The 23,503-nt window shown below is 37.5% G+C and overlaps 1 protein-coding gene across 1 annotated transcript; it reads left to right on the top strand.

The window, feature by feature from the left end:
• Positions 1 to 9,603: 9,603 nt before the first annotated feature.
• Positions 9,604 to 21,752, top strand: LOC306998332 (uncharacterized protein; the record flags this gene model as incomplete). The annotated part of the gene is made up of 6 exons (XM_079612297.1): positions 9,604 to 9,982; positions 11,094 to 11,222; positions 13,438 to 13,631; positions 14,781 to 14,871; positions 16,292 to 16,349; positions 21,715 to 21,752. The coding sequence occupies exons 1-6, from the start codon at positions 9,764 to 9,766 to the stop codon at positions 21,750 to 21,752; spliced, it is 729 nt and encodes a 242-aa protein (XP_079468423.1). The 5' UTR covers positions 9,604 to 9,763.
• Positions 21,753 to 23,503: the final 1,751 nt, after the last annotated feature.

Below are 23,503 nucleotides of genomic sequence, written 5' to 3'. Positions count from 1 at the left end.
TCTAAAGTTCGTTTTTTATTCATATTTGTCTGGATTCTATGTTTTATGATTTAATACAATGTATCATCAAATATGGTGTCTTTTGAAATGAATTAAAACTTTCTTGTAAGATGCAATCAGACAGTTTCAGTGTGTATTTGACAGTAGTTTTCCTCAGATGAAACGGGGAAAAGCTTGTGAAGTGACTCTGAAGATGTTGACACATTTCACTTCCATTCTTTCGGCTATATCAAGAAAAAAAGTATACACTGTATTAATAAAACAAAACCACATATTTGTACTAGACATGTGGGAAATTACTGAGGGAAAAAATAAATACTCTGAAGCCTAAGTAGATTTACACAAACTGAGAATGTCAAAAAGCGTTAGGTTGTGCCGCTCTCCTTTATGTCACATCACGTGACTCGGGAGGTGAACTAATCAACTTTATTCATGAGCCATATAAAAGTTTATTAAAAAAACAATGAACTAATCATTATTGATCGACCCATCACTACTGGCCATAGCAGAGTCTTAAGTAAAAATGAAATATAACATGTTGTTAATTGAAGCTCTCGTCCACAGTGCCCACTGTTACTGTACGTGCACTGTAAGGTTATAGCGTAATTATGTTAATGTTAATGTAGCCGGGTGATGCGTTGAACACACTGTTCTGATGACGCAAGAGTTGCAACTATGGCAGCTGAGAAGGCCATTCTTTGTGTTCTTTGTGAAGAATGTTCGGAGCCTGATATAAATATATATATATATATATATATAAATATGTGTTTAATACTACAAAATATGCCCGATGTTACAGTTACTGCACTTGCCGCACAGAGCACAAGAGAACATCCCAATCGAGTGAAGGGATTTGTGGAAACTGTGGTTCCTCATTATTGTGATACAACATTTGTCTCGCATTTTAGGATGAAAAGACAAACGTCTTCTAATATCCTCAGTTGTTGCGTATACCGAGCTGCATCAAACACATTTGTAAATTACTTTCCTTGAACCCATTGTGCGAGTTCACTTTAATACCGCGTGCTTTATATACATGTTGCTGCTGATTGGACTGCAGTTCTGACACACCCACCAAACAAGAGAAAACGTATCTCAAACCCCGGTGCACGCCGTTTCCAGGAAACATGACGTTCAACCCGGAAACCGTAGCAAAACGTTGCGCACCGTTTTGAACTTGAACGTGCTCCTGGTTCTACATTTCATTTGTACAGAGAGTCTGGCCTCTCTCCATTGACAAGCGTTAACTTCCTTGAAGGCGGTCCTCTGTTGAAGTTTAAAACTATTGGATCTGCATTGAAAATTAAACCAGATTTTTAATTGCGTCCAGGGCACTGGAGAGACCCGCAACCTCGGTGATGTTGTACTCTTCGGAGCGGCATTTAGGGCACTGTGTAGATGTTGCCTCCCATTGATTGACGCACAGCTTGCACCCCACAATGCTCCTGCAGCATGATGTCAAAACAAGAAAGTAAAATATACAGAGTAAAACATGAGCAATAGACACCAAAAGAGCTCACCACAGTTTAATCGCAGTTAGAAAGTAGAAAACAGTACTAGATTTTAGAAAACCCTCTCTTTTACAAACCAGCCATACATTGATGTATCATTTGTAAATTTGAGTTCTGTCAATGGTTCCCATACACCTGGAATTAACATGCATTTGTGATATCACAATCAGATAGCAATTGACCACATTTTACATGGCCAAACGTTTTACGGCAACTGTTTTGGATGCCTGAAAACCGGTTTGAATGTACACATTTTTGAAAACAGTCTCTGTAAACAAAAACATGAAACTCTGAAAATAGCATCATGCACATTCATGTTCAGTCTAAAGGGTTTCATCACCATCTAATGGCCTGGCAGCAGAAACAGCATTTTTAGTCGTTTTTGCAGATCGTTTTGACAATGGTGTCATCTGTGCGCGGAAGAAAACTTCAGTTTTAAGCATATCGTTGTTGTGTAAACTTAACTTAAAAGATCAGTTTAAATACACCCAATACATCAATCCAATTACAATCAATGTAATTGAAGCAAATGTTAGGAGGTTGTCGGGGGTAGATTTAGATCAGATTGGAGAAGCATTCGAATGCAGGGTGTAAAGACACAAAATGCACATCAATGCCAAGATGAACCCCAATGGGATATTAAGGATCCACCAAATTGTGCATTGCAAGTTATTAGATAAGAATAATAATATTGTGCAGATGTACTGAGAAACTTTATATAAAAGACAAAGGCTGGTGTGCGGAGACCAATTTGCATACCAGTGCAAATCGAACAAGAAAAAGTTTCCTTTAGGGCTGTCCCAAGTGTTCTTGGCATAGCTCGCTCTGCACTGGAGACAATGTTCTGTATTTGCTGGGTCACAGCCTCCATGTGAGGCCTCCAATAATTCTACTATTTGGAGTTTTAGGTCTTGCAGTGCAGAGGTGTCCACATATTAGGAGGGCATAATTTATTTTTTTAAATGAATCACATTTACTTGAGAAAGTTAAAAGTGTCATCAAATGTGCAATCAAATGTGCAATTGTATGAAACATGGTTTACAAAAGGCAAAACTACTGATAACCACAGAAGTAATAAATGTATTCCTCATTATTTAAGTGTTCTTGTTTAACCCCAATTTAGTAAATTATGATTCCGGTTGTTGGGATTACTTCAAATGACATGCAGGTAGGGTGGGCAAAAATAATTTCAGAAACAAACATGATTCACGATAATTTTTCATGTTGGTTTTCTGATTTTTCAAGGGATTGAGCAGTATAGCAAAACCAATAGGCCCTATGCACCGCTGCACTACTTCCTGAACTTGTGCAGGCTCCTTTGTTTCCTGTCTGCCAGGATTGGCCAAACTGATTAAATCCAGGTGTGTCTGACCAACAACAATAATCAGACACACCTGGATTAATCAGTTTGGCCAATCCTGGCAGACAGGAAACAAAGGAGCCTGCACAAGTTCAGGAAGTAGTGCAGCGGTGCATAGGGCCTATTTCCCCTTTTTCTCCACTTTTTGGTTAAACCATCCCTTTAAGGTCAAGCAGCAGCACGTTTACTGCTTCCCCTTTAAGACTCGCACATGTGGTGGTTACAAAAATATATAAAGGAAAAGAGAAAATAAAACTAATAATAATTAGTGTCATCAGAATATGTTGTTGTCATTGAAAAATAAACTGAATGTCATTAATGCATAGTGTATGATATTGGATGATGGCGATTGGTATTCCTTGCCTAGCATGGATGATCGATCATTTGATTATTTTATCTTGGGACTTTCACCTGCTGGGGGAGGGGGCGCGCTGCTCAGACAATACAGAGACTCAGAAGATATTGCAGCAGCTCCGTGTCCTGTGTCTTTTATTGACTCTATATCTCCCCTAACCAGGTATGATATTAGTAAATTGTAGCAGAAATACACTTTATATAAGTCAGGGCTGTGAAAAATGGCAAGTGTCATTGTTTGAAGTGTATTCATTGTAATATAAATATATGTCTATAAGTTCGGTTCAAGTTGACCGCGTGTGTATCACGTGTACAATGGGTGAATGTTAAACTGATGGCAGAGACCATGCGGTCATAGAAATGTGAAAACGGAGTGAATTAATACCATATTGGTGTTTTTGAGAACTAATTTAACAGTTAAGTTACAGGTGACAGTGCTTAAAGAAAAGGAATCTGTTGGTTCATAAGAAAAAATGTAATATGTGTTCATGCTAATAGTGTGTAAAGAGATAATTAGTTTGGCTGACATGCTATAATTCCTGAGCTAATTTAAGAAGTTTAAAAGAGTTGAAGAGATATGGTACACGGCACATATGTTTAAAATGTAGAGTATCATATGTGAATATTGTATGTAATATACAGTACGTTGTATTATTAATGTGCTTTGTAATTCAAGTTTCTATTGAAATTATTTGTTTAATTGGTGAGAACAGTACCTGTTGAGAAGCTGTATGTGAGTAAATGTATATTTTTTTCTGTATAGTGTTTTTCTCTAAAGAGATATGTTGTTATACGTTTGATTGACATATGAGAATGCAGAAATGTTTGCATTAATGTGAGACAATACAGAGACTCAGAAGATATTGCAGCAGCTCCGTGTCCTGTGTCTTTTATTGACTCTATATCTCCCCTAACCAGGCGGTCAGGGTGCTACACACACATCTAACATCAGACCGTTTACTTGCACTTTAGACAGAACAAACGGTGTGTGTATTTGGCAGTATTAGATGTGAAAGGGAAGTCCAATAATCAACAGTGTTGCCACTTCCCAGTATTTTACTGTAGAAAAACCTGGTAAGGTCTAACAGTGAAAAAAAAAAAAAATGCTTTTCTTATGCTCTTAACAAATGTAATGACACTAATTATTTTTTTATTTTTTTTAAATCACAACTTTCCCCCGGTAGTCAGAATTATATAGTAGTTTGATGTTGTACTGACTTGAAAATCTGTAAAATTAATTCTCACAGTAATTTTTATTTTATGTGATTACAATACAGATCGCTACAATCCACGATACATATTGTAGTATTTTTTAATTGTGATAGTGTGACATACAGGCTTGGGAGGGTTACTTTAAAAATTTATTCCGTTACAGTTATTTTACTTCCTAAAAGAAGTATTCAGTAACGTAATCCAAGTACCACAATATGAAAGTAATGTAATCTGATTAATTTTGGATTACTTCAAGGTCAAATATTAATAAATAAAAGTTAGAATTTCACATCCCTGAATATATATTTATGTAAAGGATATACAGACATGTAGTGGCTACAGTATGGTATTACAGATTATTTTGTTTCATTTTTACATATAGGCTGCAAGGAAAAAATAAAAACATTTAAAATTCTACACACAATCTACATTAGTTTACTTAAAAATAGGCCTACATGTTGACTAAAGTCGTGATCTTTCTTAATTTGCCTGACTGAACTTTGGCGTTGGCAGTGGGAGTTCCCCTGTGTTACCTAGACAGCGAACATCCCATTAAGTGAGAAGTGATTAAGAAAGGACATTTTGGGTACAAAAAAATAAATAAAAATAAATAAATACTCTCCTAACTTCTACAGATTCTAGCATCTATGAATTGAAAGCGTTTTTACCCGCGGGAAGCATCGTTTCTAGAAGCAGTGATTCATTCTGCGCGTCCGAGGAGATCGTAGACGGCTGTTATTAGCGCATGCGAGTCATTACTGACAACAGGACCATGAACTACTGTATCAAGCAGCGCTTAATATAGTGTTATTATGCCAAAATACTGATTTATTTAGTTTAAAATTAAATCATTGTAATCCTGAAAGTATTCCCCCTTTTTTCAAAATATAACTAATCTGATTACTACGTTTTTTGACGCAACTAACTAATTAGTTACTGGATTTTTGTATCCTGATTACGCAGTTACATGTATTCCTTTACTCCCCAACCCTGGTGACATGATATATTGTTACATCCCTAAATGTTACCATTTGATGCATGCATATAACATGTGATACACACCACACTTCATAATATCATTACCTCATTTGAGCCTTCCTCTGCTGCCACTGCCTGAATGCAGCTCTTTCCACAGCATGGAATTTTCTTGAATTCTGCCTCCAATAACATGAACCTGTATTGACAATACTGATTAAAGTCTGTAACATCACACTTGTAGAAAGGTAATGAGAAACCAAACCCATATTTACCAGTTGTGCCTTCTGACTCCAAGACCTCATTGCCGTGAACATCAGTAATAACATAAGCCTCACTGTTACCCATTGCCAGTTTAATTTTGTCCAGCATGCTGGGTACATTTGCTTCCGACTCCATGAAGCGCACCACCACAACCCTGCTGGATGCAAGGCGCCCGTCTCGGATATCTGACAGGTGTATGGATCTATAAAACATTACAAAAAAAATATTTGTGAAGCATGCAAAATGATGAATTAACAATAACATTATAACAATGACATTATGAATTAGAGCTAAAAAGCACCATTGATCAGGCCCTTGCACAGGTGCCACTACCACCAGTGGCTTTAGGAAAACAGTGGGCAATATTGCAAATTTAAAAGGGCCACAGACACGCTCTTCAACGAAATCTAATTAAACTAATTTAGTAGTGTGCACTGTGCAAAGGCCTTTAGATGTACAGACCAAATATCATGTTGATCTGAATAAAAGTCTGGGAGGCATTAGTTGATGATGCCTGGAAATGGCAATTTTTTTTAGAGGAAATTCAAAATTGCTGACATGATACATGAGCCTACCGAATATAGTGTACATAAGTAGTGAGTGTGGGGTTTCTTTTAAACTTTGTAGGTATGGAGCAATTTGAGCCATTTTTTCCACACCTAAATCTGAAACCTAGGGAGAGCAAGGCAGCACCGAACATTTCGGTTTTGGCTCAAGAGTAAGAGCCGAGTATGGCGTTCTCATAGGCTACAATTACACCAAAACTGACAGAAATGCAAAATAATGTTACAACTTATCCCATGGGTGACGTTAATTGTAACACTTGCTTGAAAATATTTTTATATTGAACACAAAGAATTCAAAACTATTCTATCTATATACTAGATGGTTTAAGCATCCGTCTATAATAAATAGATATCCACATATCCATCCCTCATTTAACCATCCTTTTTTTATGGATGATTCATTTGGATGGATATTTTAGAAAAGGCTTGTCACAGTCATGACAAGAAATCATAATTGTCTATTGTTTCACCGGATACTGAATTGGTCATTTCGATAGATGAACTTACATGGCTTCATAGTTTTCAAATTTCATTAGTGTTGCACACTTAATATATAAATTGACAATGAATAAATTGACATGGTGCATAACCAGATAAAATGAGAGGGACAAATAAAAAGGAAACGAAAGGAAAGTAGAAAGAAAAAAAATAGCCTAAAGAAATGCACCTTTGATATGACCTCACAGTACTCGCTCTCGGTGGCGGGGTGAAGTTAAAAGCTTGTGGTGAACTGGACGGCGCTTGCATAAATGCAAAGCTGTGTTGAGGCGTTGCTAGAGCTGGCCTTTCACCTCCGTGGACCTCGTAATGCCCCCTGTCATCCAAGTCTACACTGCAGAAATCGCCATTGTCCAGTGGAAACACAGCTACGTTGGTCGAGTCAGTTAAATAAAGATTTGCCGTATCCACCTATAAAATGTAAACCAAACATGGTCAAATTAAGTAGGCCTCAACAAACGTCCCACGTGGCGAGGCGCATTTATTGTTAATAGCATATCATATTAACAACCAATTAAACTTGGCTTATTAGACACACCTGGAAAATCCTAGCGATCTTATCTGCCCGCATGTCCTCCAGTTTCAAAGACACTCTTTTATTACCTTTAAACAAAAGATAATTCATCTTTGCTAGTAAGTAAGTAACCTTCTTTGGGAGATCCAATCTGGCAATGAATTGGCGATGGCACTTCTTCAAATGGTAGAGAGGGGCGGATAGATCTGTATATGGACCATACATGGATACTTCCGATAATGACAAGTGCCGACAAAAGGCCTAACGTGAAGTACGTTTTTAAATTAATTGGCTATTTATTTTGTCTATAAGCACTTTCAAGTTCAAATATAGGCTAAACCATAATTGTTTTTTAAAAAGAACTCTTAAATGTGTTTTAATGCCTATTTAGCCTATTATCCGAACCCAGGCAGAAATCATCTAAAGTAATCAGCTATATTTCCAGAAATCGAATAATACAGTAAAATTATTAATAGGGGACATTGAAGACACTGGCACTGCTTTTTGAATAGCCTATAAGTTGCATTGAGACATTCGCAGAGCTTCCCCTAGAATATAAATAGAACTGCAGATTAGGCTTTTTATCTGTTAAAAGATCACATATTAATAAATTAAATGTGTAGCCTAAGTGATGCAGGTTTTGTGTTTATTTATCTACTGGCACAAAATAAATGAACTCCTAAAAATACAGAAGCAAATCAAATCACCCTTACTAAAATTACCTACAGATTCATTTTTCTCCAGGATATTTGCAGGTATCCTGTAGGAATGATGATATCATGCATGGCATATTGACAACATGTGAAGGACATTACATTATATATTTTGAACTTGTGCTGTAAAGACAAAGAACAAAGAACTGGAAACATTGGACTGTAAATAGTCAACCAAATGAGGAGTAACAAGCTAATTAACAATGGACAGGAATGAGAAAGAAACACATGTGAAAACTGGGTCAGCTGAAAATGAGCGAACAGAAGGTGAACACAATGCAAACAAAGACAAAACAGAATAGTCTTGACAATGTGCACCTCATGCAGAAATAAAACAAATGTACAAGAAGGAAAGTTGTCTTCCTGCAGGGGTTATTTCCTGCAAATGAAAAATAAATAAACTAATAAACCAACAGGTTTTGGATTCTACAGGATAATAAAGACAGTAAAAGTGTGATATTTTGCAATTTTGCAATTTTACCATTTTTGTTTATTAGATTTAAGTACAACAATTTTTTTTATATAATAGCTATAAAACAAACTATATATATATATATATATATATATATATATATATAATAGTAGTAGTAAGGGTAAGAATATTACAGGCAGTTATAAAAAATAATGATTACTCACCATTACAAAATTATTAATTTATGCAAACATCCAAGACATTTCAACATTCAAGAGGTATGAGTATACTGTATACACTTTTACCGTATAAATAATATGTCAGTATCCAGCTTTTTGCCCTTTTGATAACACTATTTACATCCATTCTCTCCATTGTTTTACATTCTCAGCACTGAATCACAAATGCAAAGCAAACGGTAAACAAGGACTAGCCTGATTTTTATCCTTTCCACTGGCAAGGAACCCCATGGTTTTCAAGTCTTCGCAATGTCTTAACAAATGATTGCAGAAACTAGTTCATTTCTAGGTTTTTTTCTTGGCCCAAACCACAAACTGCCAAAAAATAACATGCTTTGCCCTCAGATTAGGGAGGAGCTTGTTGATTGTGAGTTGATGTGGCCAGATGTGAAAAGATTTGAAAATTGAAACACATTCAACATTCCATGACACTGAAATATTCGTCAATTTTGGGTCATTTAGTGCACCGTAAGATTTGTAAATAGTGCCACTAAATATGTTTTTAACATTTTTTTAAGTTGCACTTTGTCCTTGACCTTTGTAATCTGGACTTCAAAAGTGTCACAATGAAAGGATTTCATGAACTTGTATAAATTATCTAGAACACCATTGGTTGAATCAGGATGTGGAGATTGATAAGATCTAACAAGGCACTCAAAGCCACTCTGGATGTTTGGATGTCTGAGGCTGGGAAGTATGCACAGTATAGCTATAGGGATTCTTCATTAGTATTTTTGGTATTTTTTCATATATTTTTTCCTCACTGACACAACACTCTTTCTTCTGTGCTTCCCTCACAAACAGTGGTTTCTGAAATCTAAGTATTGCATTAATTGAGACATATAAGTGTGTAAGACTAGAAATTATCTAGAATAAGCCATGACTTCAGTCACAGTAAGATGTTTACAAGACACAAGCAAAACTCTTCACTTCCTTTTACATGCAATTGTCACCATTCTGATTATTCACTAAGTATTATCTTTTTTGTGCCTGAACTACAAGAAAGAGCAGACTACTTTATTCACTTCTGAAGGCGGGGTTGGACTTAACATCACAACTCGACGTAGCCTAATTAATATTTATGAGTCGTGGTCGTCTGATTTGGCGCTGAATTCGTTCTTGTCAGTTGAGTTTCCTGCTGTGGCATGGAGTCAAAACTGGACCCGTACTTAGATCTTATACAAAGAATGATAAATTATGGACCCACGGACGAGCAAGTGTCAGATTTTCTTCGATTTGAATGTGGCATTTCAAGGGGCGCATCAAAAGCTAACATACGCCGCGTTAGTGCTGAACGGGGGTTAAAGAGAGTGCGTGTACAGGATTCCCAACTAGAGGTTGATGTCGCAAAGGCAATTACCGAGGTAAGCAACATAAAACTAAATGTAGGCTGTTAAGTTAAATATTTCTTTCTCCAGGAGTTTGCGTCTTCTTTTATTTTCTTTATCTTAGTCTTTTGTTTTCATTTTCAAATTCTCCTCTGTTCGCTTCCACCGAAGAGTGAAACGAACTTAGCCGGAAATATTCCTTCGGCAACTTCACTTAGACCTTCAAAACTCCCGCGAACAGCGCGCTACGGCAACACAAGCACGCGCCCTGCTCCGAGGATTCACGAGGGAACGCGCCTCGGCACGAGAATGCGCGCTCCTCTTAGACACTCACACAAAGAACTGTGCAAGTATCAACTCTAACGAGTTTTAATGTTTTAAGGTTCGATGCATTTTGATGGCTCTCAAAGGTCTGTGATTTTGCCATTTAATAGATCACTCGTGATCTATTCTCTCTCTCTCTCTCTCTCTCTCTCTCTCTCTCTCTCTCTCACACTCGAACCTCCTGCTCCAAGTCGCTCTCATCCTCAGAGCATTCTCTCATTCTCTCTCTCTCTCCCTCTCTCATCTGTTATCCGTTTTGTCTTGTATTTGTTTTACTGTAAGTTATGTACATAGACATATAATCAGTGTATATATTGTGTAGTCCGTATATTCTGTAGTTTTGCATTTATTAAAACAATATTTTAAAATGACTGGTGACTGTTTTAATGCCATAAACACAAGGTCAATGAGATTTGCGATATAAAAGCTACCCGCTCTTATTATGTACTACATTAAGGTAGTTTATTTTATAAACCCAGGAAAGTTAATATTTCTTGGAGTTTATAAGAAGGGACAACTTTATTGAGAAATTGATAGGTTAATCTTATGGTCGTTTGCTGGACGAACACCGATTTGATAATTACATTAATTTCCCTTAAGGACTATTTCATAATCGATCTGAAATAAGATTATTGATATATGAATGAGGAATTATAAGACGTTGTGATTGATTATTCATATATTCATATAATCTATCTATTTTTAATTTCGATAATTTAATGTAACTGTAATATGCAATATATTAATCATATTCATGATTAGTCATTAAAATTCCCTATAGATCATTTGAGCATGTTCATGGTATGACCCAATGCCGTTACAGACTGGACCAACCTATGGAAGGAAAATGATGACTGGGTACTTGGCGTCAAAAGGAGTTAAAGCGTCAGAAGGCAAAGTGGGACAATTGCTTCGAAGCATTAATCAGCCCTATCATATGTCACAGGTCGGGGCGGGCCAATCAGGCTGCACCCACCCCTGAGACCCGTACCACCCTTGGGGAGTCGGACAGAAGCCAGGCAAGGAGGACAGACACAAGGCTTCAAACAAACAGTATTTTATTGACTATAAAAATGGATAAAATTAATTAAAATGGTGAGTCTTCCGAGCAGGGTCGTTCCGTCCTGCGGACCCGCCGAAGGCCCACTTACGACTGGGGAGCTTCACTGCAAAGCAGTCAGGTGAGTATACAGGCACATATTCCTCCTCTTCTCTTCTCCACTGGGGAGCTTCACTGCAAAGCAGTCAGGTGAGTATACAGGCACATATTCCTCCTCTTCTCTTCTCCACTGGGGAGCTTCACTGCAAAGCAGTCGGGTGAGTATACAGGCACATATTCCTCCTCTTCTCTTCTCCACTGGGGAGCTTCACTGCAAAGCAGTCGGGTGAGTATACAGGCACATATTCCTCCTCTTCTCTTCTCCACTGGGGAGCTTCACTGCAAAGCAGTCGGGTGAGTATTCAGGCACATATTCCTCCTCTTCTCTTCTCCGCTGGGGAGCTTCACTGCAAAGCAGTCAGGTGAGTATTCAGGCGCATAACCCTCTTCTTCAGCAAGTGACAGACAGAGAACTTACGGCTGGAGAGCTTCACTGCAAAGCAGTCAGGGGAGTATACAGGCACGTAATCCCCTTGAAGGGCCGGCAGACACAGAGCCTACGGCGGGAGGGAGTTCGCTGCAAAGCAGACAGGTGAATATACAGGTACGTAATCCTCTTCACAATGGGCTGTCAGATAATACACTCAAATATCTGTGGAGTACAACAGTGTTAGCCTCTTCTTATGTCTTTAGAACGTGATAGGAACTCAGGTAAGTAATGGACATCCAGCGGGTTTAAGTTCACACTTCACACATCAAATCAGTGCATCACATCACTTGATCACTTCAGTTTCAGCACTCAGTGGGAAATACATATATAAATGGACGTCGCCCATTTTCTGACCTGGCATTCACATCAGGGAGTCCCATAGACACGAGAGAGAGGATGGAGATCGATTGGACTACTCACAGTCTCTCACAACGATCTTACTGTCCAGCGATTTCCTCCTTCCAGTTGAGTCAGCATGGTCCTTCTCCCAAACTCACAGTGCCGCGCCCGTCTGCCAGCCCCACTTCCTCCTCGGCCCCACTTCCTCCTCGGCCCCACTTCCTCCTCGGCCCCACTTCCTCCTCTCCCCCGCTCACGCTTCCTCCGAGATGCCCAGTCCCCAAATAACTCTCTCCCTTTCTTCTTCTTTTTTGTTTTTAACGGCGGTTGGCAACCAGCATTCGGCGCATTACCGCCACCTTCTGCTCCGGAGTGTGAATCAGACGATAGGTTTACACTCTAGGTCCCAAAAAATTAAAAAATAATAATAATTCTAATCACACACACAGTCAATCATTACCCAACTCACTTTTCAACTCACATATCTATCTCTATTCTTATAACCTATCAAATAAACCCGTTTCCCTTAAAAAAGTTATCAATATTCTAACCTGTGCTCTGTCATCTATGTTCAACAACCCTTTTAATGTTAATTCCTGTACCCCTACTTCCCTCAAATGATTCTTCATTATCTCTCTCTGTACCTCATACTTTCTACATCCTATAATTATGTAACTCTCTCCCTTTGGTCTGTACTCTCTCCTTTTATGCTCCCCTAATGGCAACGTGTCCCAATCGCGGAGCTTCAATCCCCTCGTGCACAGCTGCCGGCGATTTTGGCTGATCACCCCATTCGCAGGGATTTTTTGCGCTAACCCGGAACTAGCCCGGTGTTCCGTTGTTATGGGTCCGGCAGGAGGCAATCTCTGGCGAAAATGAGTTCCGCCTTGCAAGAAAAAAAGTTTTAATTTCGTCACCTTGTGACAATATAGCTCGATACAATGTAGGTGTTGTAATTTTATATTTTTATAGATGTGTATTATATTTGTATTTTGGCAAAAAACGTGTGTTCTCTGCTATTTCAGTTGGTTTAAATGGCATGCTTTTAAACTTGTTAGATTAAATAAAGGTTAATACAAAAATAATTCTAGCATGAATGTAAAACTGTAACTGAGAAATCCTGTAAAATTGTGTTGATGTTACATGATATTTCTAGTGTAGGCAATACATAGTTATCGCTGTCTCTGTGATTTATTTTCTCTTTTTCACATGTATGAATGTAATCTTTTAATTTCAAAGGGATGTCGGAACATAAATCCAGTGCCTTACAGCGCTGACTACACGGGTCACAAATTACACATAGACCAAAATGAAAAGATGGTCATGTTTGGTGTGACCCATGTAGCAGCTATAGATGGATTCTCCAGTAAAATTGTTGGACACTCCACTATGCCAGTAAAAAACAACTTGGTCATATATCAAGATGTTTACAGGTAACTTGAAATTTTCTGTCTGTGTATTTTTTGGGCTGTCTTTTTGGGTAGTTTGATGTGCTTCCATAAATTTACGATATCTGGGCTGGATTTCCAGATAAAGCTGGATTTCCCTAAAGCACGTTTGAATTTAGCAGTGAAGCACTTAACGTTCTAATCAAACCGGTGTGATCGTATGCATCACAGAGTTCAAATCAACCTCGTTTCGGGGGTGGAGTGGGGACAAATTGAATCAGATCTGAGGAGGCAAAGTTCCATTTTGGCCCTTGTGTCGGGCCAACAAGATCTAAAAGCTGCTGAATTTGCTGCCGTGGCAGGCGATTTTATTTTACTTATTTATTTATTTTTCCTCTGACATAGTAGCCAGGGGACTAAAGTTTTTACGGATGAAATAGAGCACATACACTAAATTGGTCCGCGGAAGGTGCCGCCTTTGATTTAGCACAAGTTACTATTCGCTGTATCTCTGCCATAGTTTGCCTTTAAATAGACTCCTAAGCCTTTACTAATTAAAAAGCTAACAACCATCAGTGTAATTACAATTTTATTCTTTGCATGAACAAAATTAATTTAGCCTAATTGAACACTGGTTTTATTACTACTTTAGAATTATATTTGTATAGACTGAGATGTAAAGAGACTTTTTGCAGTGGTGGCCATTAGCAAAGTGACACTGTCAACAGTGATAAGGAATAGCTAAGAGTGAACCAGACCAACCTTACAAACGAATGTCTTAAAGAAGGTATACTTAACTAAGAATGTTTCAGGAATCACGTATTAACATTAAGGTACAACTTAAGGTATAGTTTAAGAAACCCAGCCCTGTAGTGAAGCCCGTCTTAACTATGCATAGATTATTGGATAAAAAGAGATGGCAGATTGTAGTCCAGAAACAGGCCATAGTCATATTCATCCAAAACTTTTGGGAATAAATAGTTGTTTGTTTTGTTTTTAGAGAATGTAATGGATAAAGATTATAAACATAAGTTAATTCTCGTTTTTCCCCCGAAACTTTACTTGATTCCACTGTTATCTGAGCATTTTCCCTGAAAATTTGATCATATTCAAACATATTGATTAATGTGTAATGTGTATTTTGTGCATAGTTTACCATCTAACCTGTATAAATATGCCTTTGTTGTCTTGCAGAAGTGCTGTGCTAGAATATGGCATTTGGGACCAGGTCAGGGTGGATCATGGGAAGGAGTTTTTCTTGACACTTTTCATGCAGGAGAAACTGGTGTGTGTGTTAGTGTGTGAATACTCCACATTTTAGGTTGCACAAACTATGTTATTATTTTCATAGTAAAAAGATGATTTATTATAAAGATCATACAACTTTTTTACAAATATTTTTTTTAATTTTGGAATATCCACATTTTTACAATGAAATCCAAATATAGTTTTTGAATTAACTAATAACAAACAGAAATATAATTTTGTTAAAATAAAACTAATAACAACCAGAAATATAATTTTGTTAAAGACAATTTATTAACTTATCTCAGGTAAAATTTCTGATCTGTACAGTGTAGTTGGATTAGGAACAAAACATTCAGAGCCCACAGCCTAAGCACAATCGTTACTCTTCAGCACAATGGTAACCACAAAATTCAGTCACAGAAACAAATCTAAATGTCCAACATAAATTACCTTTAAACATTATCATAAACTACCAACATTGTTCCCTGCAAAACATAAAATAACTCTAAATTTACTTTCCTAATGCAGTCCCTGGCAAAGCATGCTGGGAAATACAGATCCGCAGCACATGGCAGCGTTTAGCATCGTAAGCCTAAGTAGATGGTAGAGCCTTTGCAACCAATTGTCTCTACAATCAACTTAGCTCACGATTATAGACGACGCCCTGAGTGGTGGATCTGTAGCATGCTTTGTCAGGGACTGCAATAGCAAAGGGAATTTAGGGGTTTTCAGTAAAGGGAAAGATGTTAGTAGTTTGTGTCAATGTTTAATATTCAGTTGGACATTTAAAGGAGTTTCTGTCATAAAATGTTGTGGTTACCATTGTGCTGAAGAGTATCGCTGTCAATTGCGATTTTCACTTTTATTCAACTAAATGTTTTTAATGATCCCAAATCACAATTTCTAATTGAAGCAAAATTCGTCGATCAGCAAGGAGCAGGTGCACGTGTCGAACGTGTATTGTATGTTAAGTCGACGTAACTCAATTAGGTTAAAACGGCTTTCCCCTGTTTTATGTTTCAACAAACTGATTGAAGTAGGTCACTACAACAACATTAGAATTTGTATGTAGAATCAGGTAGAAATACCTCCTTAAAGCAACCAGATTTAAGAACCACAGCTCCTGAGGTCCAAGATTGTATGTAATAAACTAACTTCCTTAACTGTATGTAGCTGTTGTGCTAGTCTAATATTTTTCCTTTAAAAAAATCAGAATCACACAATTGAAAGAATATGGCCTGAAGTAAACAACAGGGTGAATTATCCACTGAAAGGGGCACTAATGCAATCAGTGAACCAGGAGGAATTGGACATGGAAGATGACCTGATGACCTGTACTATCTTGATGACCTGCACTATCTTGATGACCTGCACTATCTTGATGACCTGCACTATCTTGATGAACTGCACTATCTTGATGACCTGCACTATCTTGATGACCTGCACTATCTTGTCAGGTAGCTACAGTTGGTCTTGAACGTGTGGTGCAGTCCTGGAATGCTCACCGGATTCCAGGTAAAACGTTTAAGTGTGAATTATTTATTAGACATGTGCAGGTATCAACATTTAATTTCACAGTAATTACTTAAGGTTACATTTTTTTTAACAGTATTGCAATAAAGACCAGGTTTAAAAATGTTTCTCTTTGTTTATGACAAGTTACAATTTTTGGGATGTATATTAAAATAGCACGCAATATGCCAAAAAAAGTTTAAACGTTTGATTTAAGAAACAAAATGAACCTAAATAAGCAAATTACTAATTGAAATAACCCCATGCCAAGGTCTGTAGGCCAGAGGTTTTGGACAATGGGGGAAGTTGTGATTATCTGATTGGTCAGTTTGAATATCTCACACCTTAGTCTCATGGTTGGGAAAAAGGATAAAAGGAAGATTGTAACTGTCATGCTCTCTTTTTTATTGAGCCAAGGGCTCTCTGCCTTTGTCTCTCTCTCTCTCTGGTAATATGTTACGTATGATGGGTACAATTAATGGTTTAAGTTATTATCATATCATGCATCTAATTTTAACAATTTTAAGTGTAAGCAAAATACCAGTTTTTCAACACGGTCAAGGAAACGGTCACGTTTTCTACTAAATTTGTGCCCTTATGTCTTGCAAAACGATTTTAAATCCTGCATTTACTTTTTATATGGTATTTTCATACAAGGTTATATATTAATTTTGAAGAAAAAAAACCCCTGCAAGATGGCCTTTAAGAGGCGGTAGCCAGAGGACTATTATTTTGTTAAACAGACCTGAGCGACGACTGATGACGTCACATGCTCAGATTTGCTTGACCAATCAGCGGAAGGGGGCGTCACATGACCGCCCCCATGTGGAAAACGAATTTTGAAGTAATTTATTCGTTTTTTGCCTGTGAACTAAAAAACGAAAAATCAAGCCAAAATCTCGTTTTTTAGTTTTTTTTTTTGTTAAAAAAGGCGTTGTTTTCTCGTTTCTGCTTATTCCATTTTGAATTGGAAAACAAACTATCAAAACGTACACGGACCTGCTTTATACAGTTGTGAGTGGATCGATTTAAACTGTGTGCATTGCAAACACAGACGCGGTGAATTTATGAATGAAAGTGTGGAAGTTCTGTCACAAAACGAAGTTGTTACGGATCCTCACGCTTTTTTAAGTGGGTATACGGAAATACTTGGCATTCCTAGTGGGTATACGGCGTATACCTGCGTATCACGTAGACTACACCACTGCGGACACGTGCACACGGCAGCCATTGTAAGTCCACAAGACCGAAAGTGCATACGAAGTGTGCCATTTGGGACAGGGCCTGGGACTGTGGTATGTTCCTGGGTTTTCTCCAGTCAAATTTATTACCGGTCCAATCGGCGAACAGAGGGAGTGGCTGAGAACGATGACGTTGAGGTTGTGCGCTAGTTTGAGTCGTCATACGTCACGACCAAACGTTAGCGATTGGTTATGGCAGATCCAGAGTGACTCTGGGCAGATCCAATAGTTTTAAACTTCAACAGAGGACCCGCCTTCAAGGAATTTAACGCTCGTCAATGGAGAGAGGCTAGACCCTCTTTACAAATGAAATGTTCAAGAGTCTGGTAGAACCAGGGGCACGTTCAAGTTCAAAACGGTGTGCGTTTTGCTACGGTTTCCGGGTTGAACGTCATGTTTCCTGGAAACGGCATGCACCGGTGTGCACCGGGGTTTGAGATACGTTTTCCCTTGTTTGGTGGGTGTGTCAGAACTGCAGTCCAATCAGCAGCAACATGTATATAAAGCACGCGGTATTAAAATGAACTCGCACAATGGGTTCAAGGAAAGTAATTTACAAATGTGTTCGATGCAGCTCGGTATACGCAACAACTGAGGATATTAGAAGACGTTTGTCTTTTCATTCTAAAAGCGGAAGGGGGCGTCACATGACCGCCCCCATGTGGAAAACGAATTTTGAAGTCATTCGTTTTTTGCCTGTGAACTAAAAAACGAAAAATAAAGCCAAAATCGTGTTTCTCTGCGGTCGATTTGCGCCCTCGATGCGCACTTTTGCCGATCCGCACTGATGCACACTCCGCAGCAGACTTCTTCCCGACAGTCAAAGCGGCGTTACGTCACTAAAGTGCGGACTCAGAGGAAGACGCGAGTGCTTAGGGTGTCATTTGGGACAGGGCCCCAGACGTAGTACTGAAGGGAAATGAAAATTGAGCGGAAGTACGTAGGAGAGCGGAGCCAGGCTAGTAAGGTTACACATCGCGAATGACTGTCATGGTTACTTACAAAATCATTCAGCTAATTTCTCTGCAGAAACATTAATATTTAAACATTTCCCCCTGAAATACCTGAGATGGCAAGAGTTGAATTGACAAAATAACTAGTGTTTGCTAGTTAACAATTTGCTGAGTTATCATTGTTAACTCTAATATCACATAACATTGGATACTCCAACTGAATAAGTCGCCAACAGAAAGATTTACAAGATTTGGCCAACATTTATCCATTATTTTTTATGAAATCTTACCTTAACTTGTGCAGTTTACACCGTCAATTCTCCAAACAACAATCCTCCTCTGCCTTTTCTGCGCGGCTAATTTTACATTTAAAGGGCCGAAAATAGGGAATAGAAACCTCCAACCAGTTTGAATTTTATGGAGGACTAAACCTGCAGAAAAAAATTTGAATAAAAAACAAATAAATATGCGAAGAAATAAAAAAAAGACTATTTATACTTTTATTTCCTTATTTATGTATAATTATATATTTTTCCACATTTATTTGGATAATTTGACGCGCTTCCGTGTCAGTGTCTGTTATCAGCGGATTCTGTTCATGTGTGCCCAGACATTTTAGAAATCCCGACCTGCTGATGTTTTACGGCCATGTCCGGAATAAAGAGGCCTATGTATGGTAAACCTATATAGCTACATACAGTTAGGGTGATATTAAAGGACATAAACCGTGATATAAGATTTTGGCCATATTGCCCAAGTCATTTATTTCCTGCGTGACCTGTAATGTCACGTCCACAAACCTCTTGCGTATTGTTTGGTCATACCACAAGGTGTCACTGTGGCCTCAAAGCTTCAGCACTGCCACTCTGAGCTCGATTGCTATGTCTGAGGTAAAACACGCCCCCCTCATTAGCATACAGAGCAATAAATGTATGTATTTAATACATAAATGTAGACATAAATACATGAAAAAATAAATAAATGTGGAAAAATCTATAATTATACATAAAAGTATAAATAGTCATTTATTTATTTTTACCATTTTTTTTACCATTTTTATTTTTAATTTCTGCAGGTTTGGTCCTCCATAGAATTTAGCCTACTACAAATACAATTTGATTAAAAAATTACAAAATAAATAAAAATAGAGATCAACTATACTTGACTTAACTTATCTCTAACAAAGTAGAAGCCTAGGGGTTTTCTAGCAAATCAGACATTATTTTGTTGTTGTCATGAATGCATGATAAAAAAGGGTTGAAAAAGGTTCATTTTAAAATAACAGTAAAATGTTCTCATAGCAGTTTGTGCTGATTTGTCATTAATTTACTCACTCAAATTCATTTATCAATTAATATACTGATAGGCTATTGTTATTTATAAAAAATGTCTTGTAAATGTTGATATTTAGACAATGTTAGACAAATTATAAAATTATTTGTTTGTTTCGATTTAGTTGTTTTAGGGTGTATTCACACCAGGAAAGTCCGATAGTTCACTTGCTTTGGTCCGGACCAAATAAATGTTTTTGTTTTTTTGTTTGGTACGGTTCGCTTTCACACTGCTCTTTTTGCAAGTGAACCAAAATGTGTAAACAAAACCACACGTGTGCTAAGGTCGTCCATTCATTGGACAAGGATTCTCAAGTAGGCTAGAGAAATATATATATATAGTATTTTTTTTAAATGAACTAAGTTTACGTTCATTTGTTAAATTCTTTTAACAAAGATGTAGGCTATTATTAATAATAATGTTATTTCAACACAATATCTCGTTATTTCGAAATTTTATGTGTGCGTGCATCTGTAAATCCGGTGACGCGTGTAGGCTATTGATTTTTATTAATAAACAAGTGTTTTCTCTAAAAGTGTCGACTCGGCTGCAAAGATGAAGTTGACGATCGCCATCTCCGTGTGAACGCGCTTATAGAGAGAAATGTACATAAATAAGCCTAATAATGGATTACATAATCAGAGAGTAGCCTTTTTCTTTTTTCGTTTTGAATTATTTCGTTTAAAGACATTTCAAGCTTTGTGTATTTGATGTATTTGTCATGTCTGTGTGAGGCATACACTGAGTTTCGTTAAGTTAGGATGTGCTCTAGTTCACGTACAATGCGAGCGCGCGGGCGCCTCCGTTATATTTGTTTCGTCGGCCTATTCATTAAATACAGGCAATTGGTTGATGAAAAATTAATTAAAATGAAGATACAATTTATACAAAACGAAATTCACTTTAAAGAAAGGCTTTCTATAACAACTTCAACGGTCAAAATCATGTCTGACCCGCTCCATGTCTCATATTGCGCATCCTATCTCGGTCGTGCTGTTCACTTTTCATAAATCAACAGAAATGAAAAAAAAAATAACATTATAATATTTTAACAAATATGAAACGCGCTTTTTTTAATGGCTACAATAGTATAGTAGGCCTACATATCCTACACTGTAAAAAATTTAAAGTTGTCTCAACTTATTATTATTTAGTAACTAGTTCCACAGAAATTTTACGTTCACTCAATTTCTCTCTTTAAAGTGTTGCTTCAATTATTATTTATTAGTTGGCCCAAACTTGACTCCAAATTAAAAAGGTATGTTTGCTCAACTAGTTTTATAGTTAATTCAACTAAAATGTTTTAGTTGGCCCAAACTTGACTACAACTTAAAAAAGTATGTTTGCTCAACTAGTTTTAAAGTTCATTCAACTAAAATGTTTTAATCAGAATTTATTATTTGGGCTTAGCTAAACATTTCTGTACTACATTTTATACTGAGGTAAACAAAATTATTTTCTGGTGTGTTTAAGAACAGAGATAAAAACACAAATGAAAACACATTAGCCTTTATTTCACAAAAATCTACACAAACTAAACATACAGGCTAAAGTGTTCAGTTGACAAACATTGAATTCAATACTGCCAATTTCATTTTAAACATTTATGGATCTAAAAAACATGTATTAGAGAACAATAAAGCACATTTTAAATTGTAGTAAAAACTACAAACACTAATTAATACATAAAATAATTTGTGTGGTCAAGTTGATTAATCACATTCAAGATAAAAGTTTGTGTGTGTGTGTGTCACATTATATGTGTGCGCATATGGGTATATGCAAGGACATCTGCCTTTATAAGCACATGAACTTTAATGACATCCCATTCTTTATCTGTAGGGCTTAATATGGAGTTGGCCCACCCTTTGCCACTATGACAGCTTCAACTCTTCTTTGAAGGCTTTCCACAAAGTGTAAGAGTGTGTTTAGGAAATTCTAACAATTCTTTTAGAAGTGCATTTTTGAGGTCAGGCACTGATGTTGGACGAGAAGGCCTGGATCGCAGTCTCTGCTCTAATACATCCCAAAAGGTGTTATATGGGGTTGAGGTCAGGACTCTGTGCAGGCCAGTCAAGTTCCTCCACACCAAACTCCTCATCCATGTCTTTATGGACCTGCTTTGTGCACTGGTGCGCAGTCATGTTGGAACAGGAAGAGGCCATCCCCAAACTGTTCCCACAAAGTTGGGAGCATGAAATTGTCCAAAATGTCTTGGTATTCTGAAGCATTAAGAGTTCCTTTCACTGGAACGAAGGGGCAAAGCCCAACCCCTGAAATCCCTGTTTTGTGGAGGGGGGGATTATGGTGTGGGGTTGTTTTTCAGGGGTTCCAGTGAAAGGAACTCTTAATGCTTCAGAATACCAAGACATTTTGGACAATTTCATGCTCCCAACTTTGTGGGAACAGTTTGGGGATGGCCTCTTCCTGTTCCAACATGACTGCGCACCAGTGCACAAAGCAGGTCCATAAAGACATGGATGAGGAGTTTGGTGTGGAGGAACTTGACTGGCCTGCACAGAGTCCTGACCTCAACCCGACAGAACACCTTTTGGGATGTATTAGAGCAGAGACTGCGATCCAGGCCTTCTCGTCCAACATCAGTGCCTGACCTCAAAAATGCACTTTTAAAAGAATGGTCAAAATTTCCTAAACACACTCTTACACTTTGTGGAAAGCCTTCCCAGAAGAGTTGAAGATGTTATAGTGGCAAAGGGTGGGCCAACTCCATATTAAGCCCTACAGATAAAGAATGGGATGTCATTACGTTTGGCAATATACAGTAGTTTGTGTGTGATTATATATATATATGTACACACACATTATATACAAACTTTAGATGGGATTAATCATGATTAATTGATTTGACCACTAATAACAATACAACAACAACATAACTGGTAACAAAATTATGTCAGAGATATTTCATAAGTATAAAAAGTATTAAAAAACAACTGAATATTTGGCATCATAACACTCCGAGTTGTGCAGGGGTGATGTCAAAACCCGATAGTCTGATTCGATTATTAGTGAAATAAGCTCAGTGGTAAACACAATTTGACAATACTTGAATTCTGCAATGTAAACTACACACTCATACACCCCAAACGTTTCTTTTTTTTATCATTGTAGAATAAAACATCTAAGGATCATCAACTTGTTTACCACAAACCTTATTTCATTAACAAATTGAAAATGCCTAATATTATTATTATTATTTTTTTAAGAAGCATAGGAATATTTTGAGGGAACCAGTGGCAAATTAGTCTTCTGGGTTTTTATGTCATCCCTATACCACCTCTGACCTCTAAACAAGATATTTTCTTTCTCTTTTTTACACCTGCAACAGTTTGGTTCTCAGTGACTGAATTCGAGCGGAACACTTTTCATTGTCGAGACCCAGAAATACTTTTTGCACTGCTTCAAAAAGGTACTTCCACTGTTTGGGATAATCAATATATAGAGTGTAGAACAGTCCAAAAAGCACTCCAAAGGCAGTTGGCACATCTGAAACGTTAAGTAGAACTTCTTCCTCCACCACTACAGCGACATCCACCACTGAATCCAGGCCTCCAGCATCAATGACTGTCTCAAGGAGACCAATTTGCATCCCTCTGGTCTGCCTCTCCAC

The sequence above is a fragment of the Phoxinus phoxinus genome, assembly GCF_949152265.1.
Source record: "Phoxinus phoxinus genome assembly, chromosome: 5".
Taxonomy (NCBI): domain Eukaryota; kingdom Metazoa; phylum Chordata; class Actinopteri; order Cypriniformes; family Leuciscidae; genus Phoxinus; species Phoxinus phoxinus.
The sequence above is the reverse complement of the archived record's forward strand: the minus strand, read 5'-3'. Positions and strand labels throughout refer to the sequence as shown.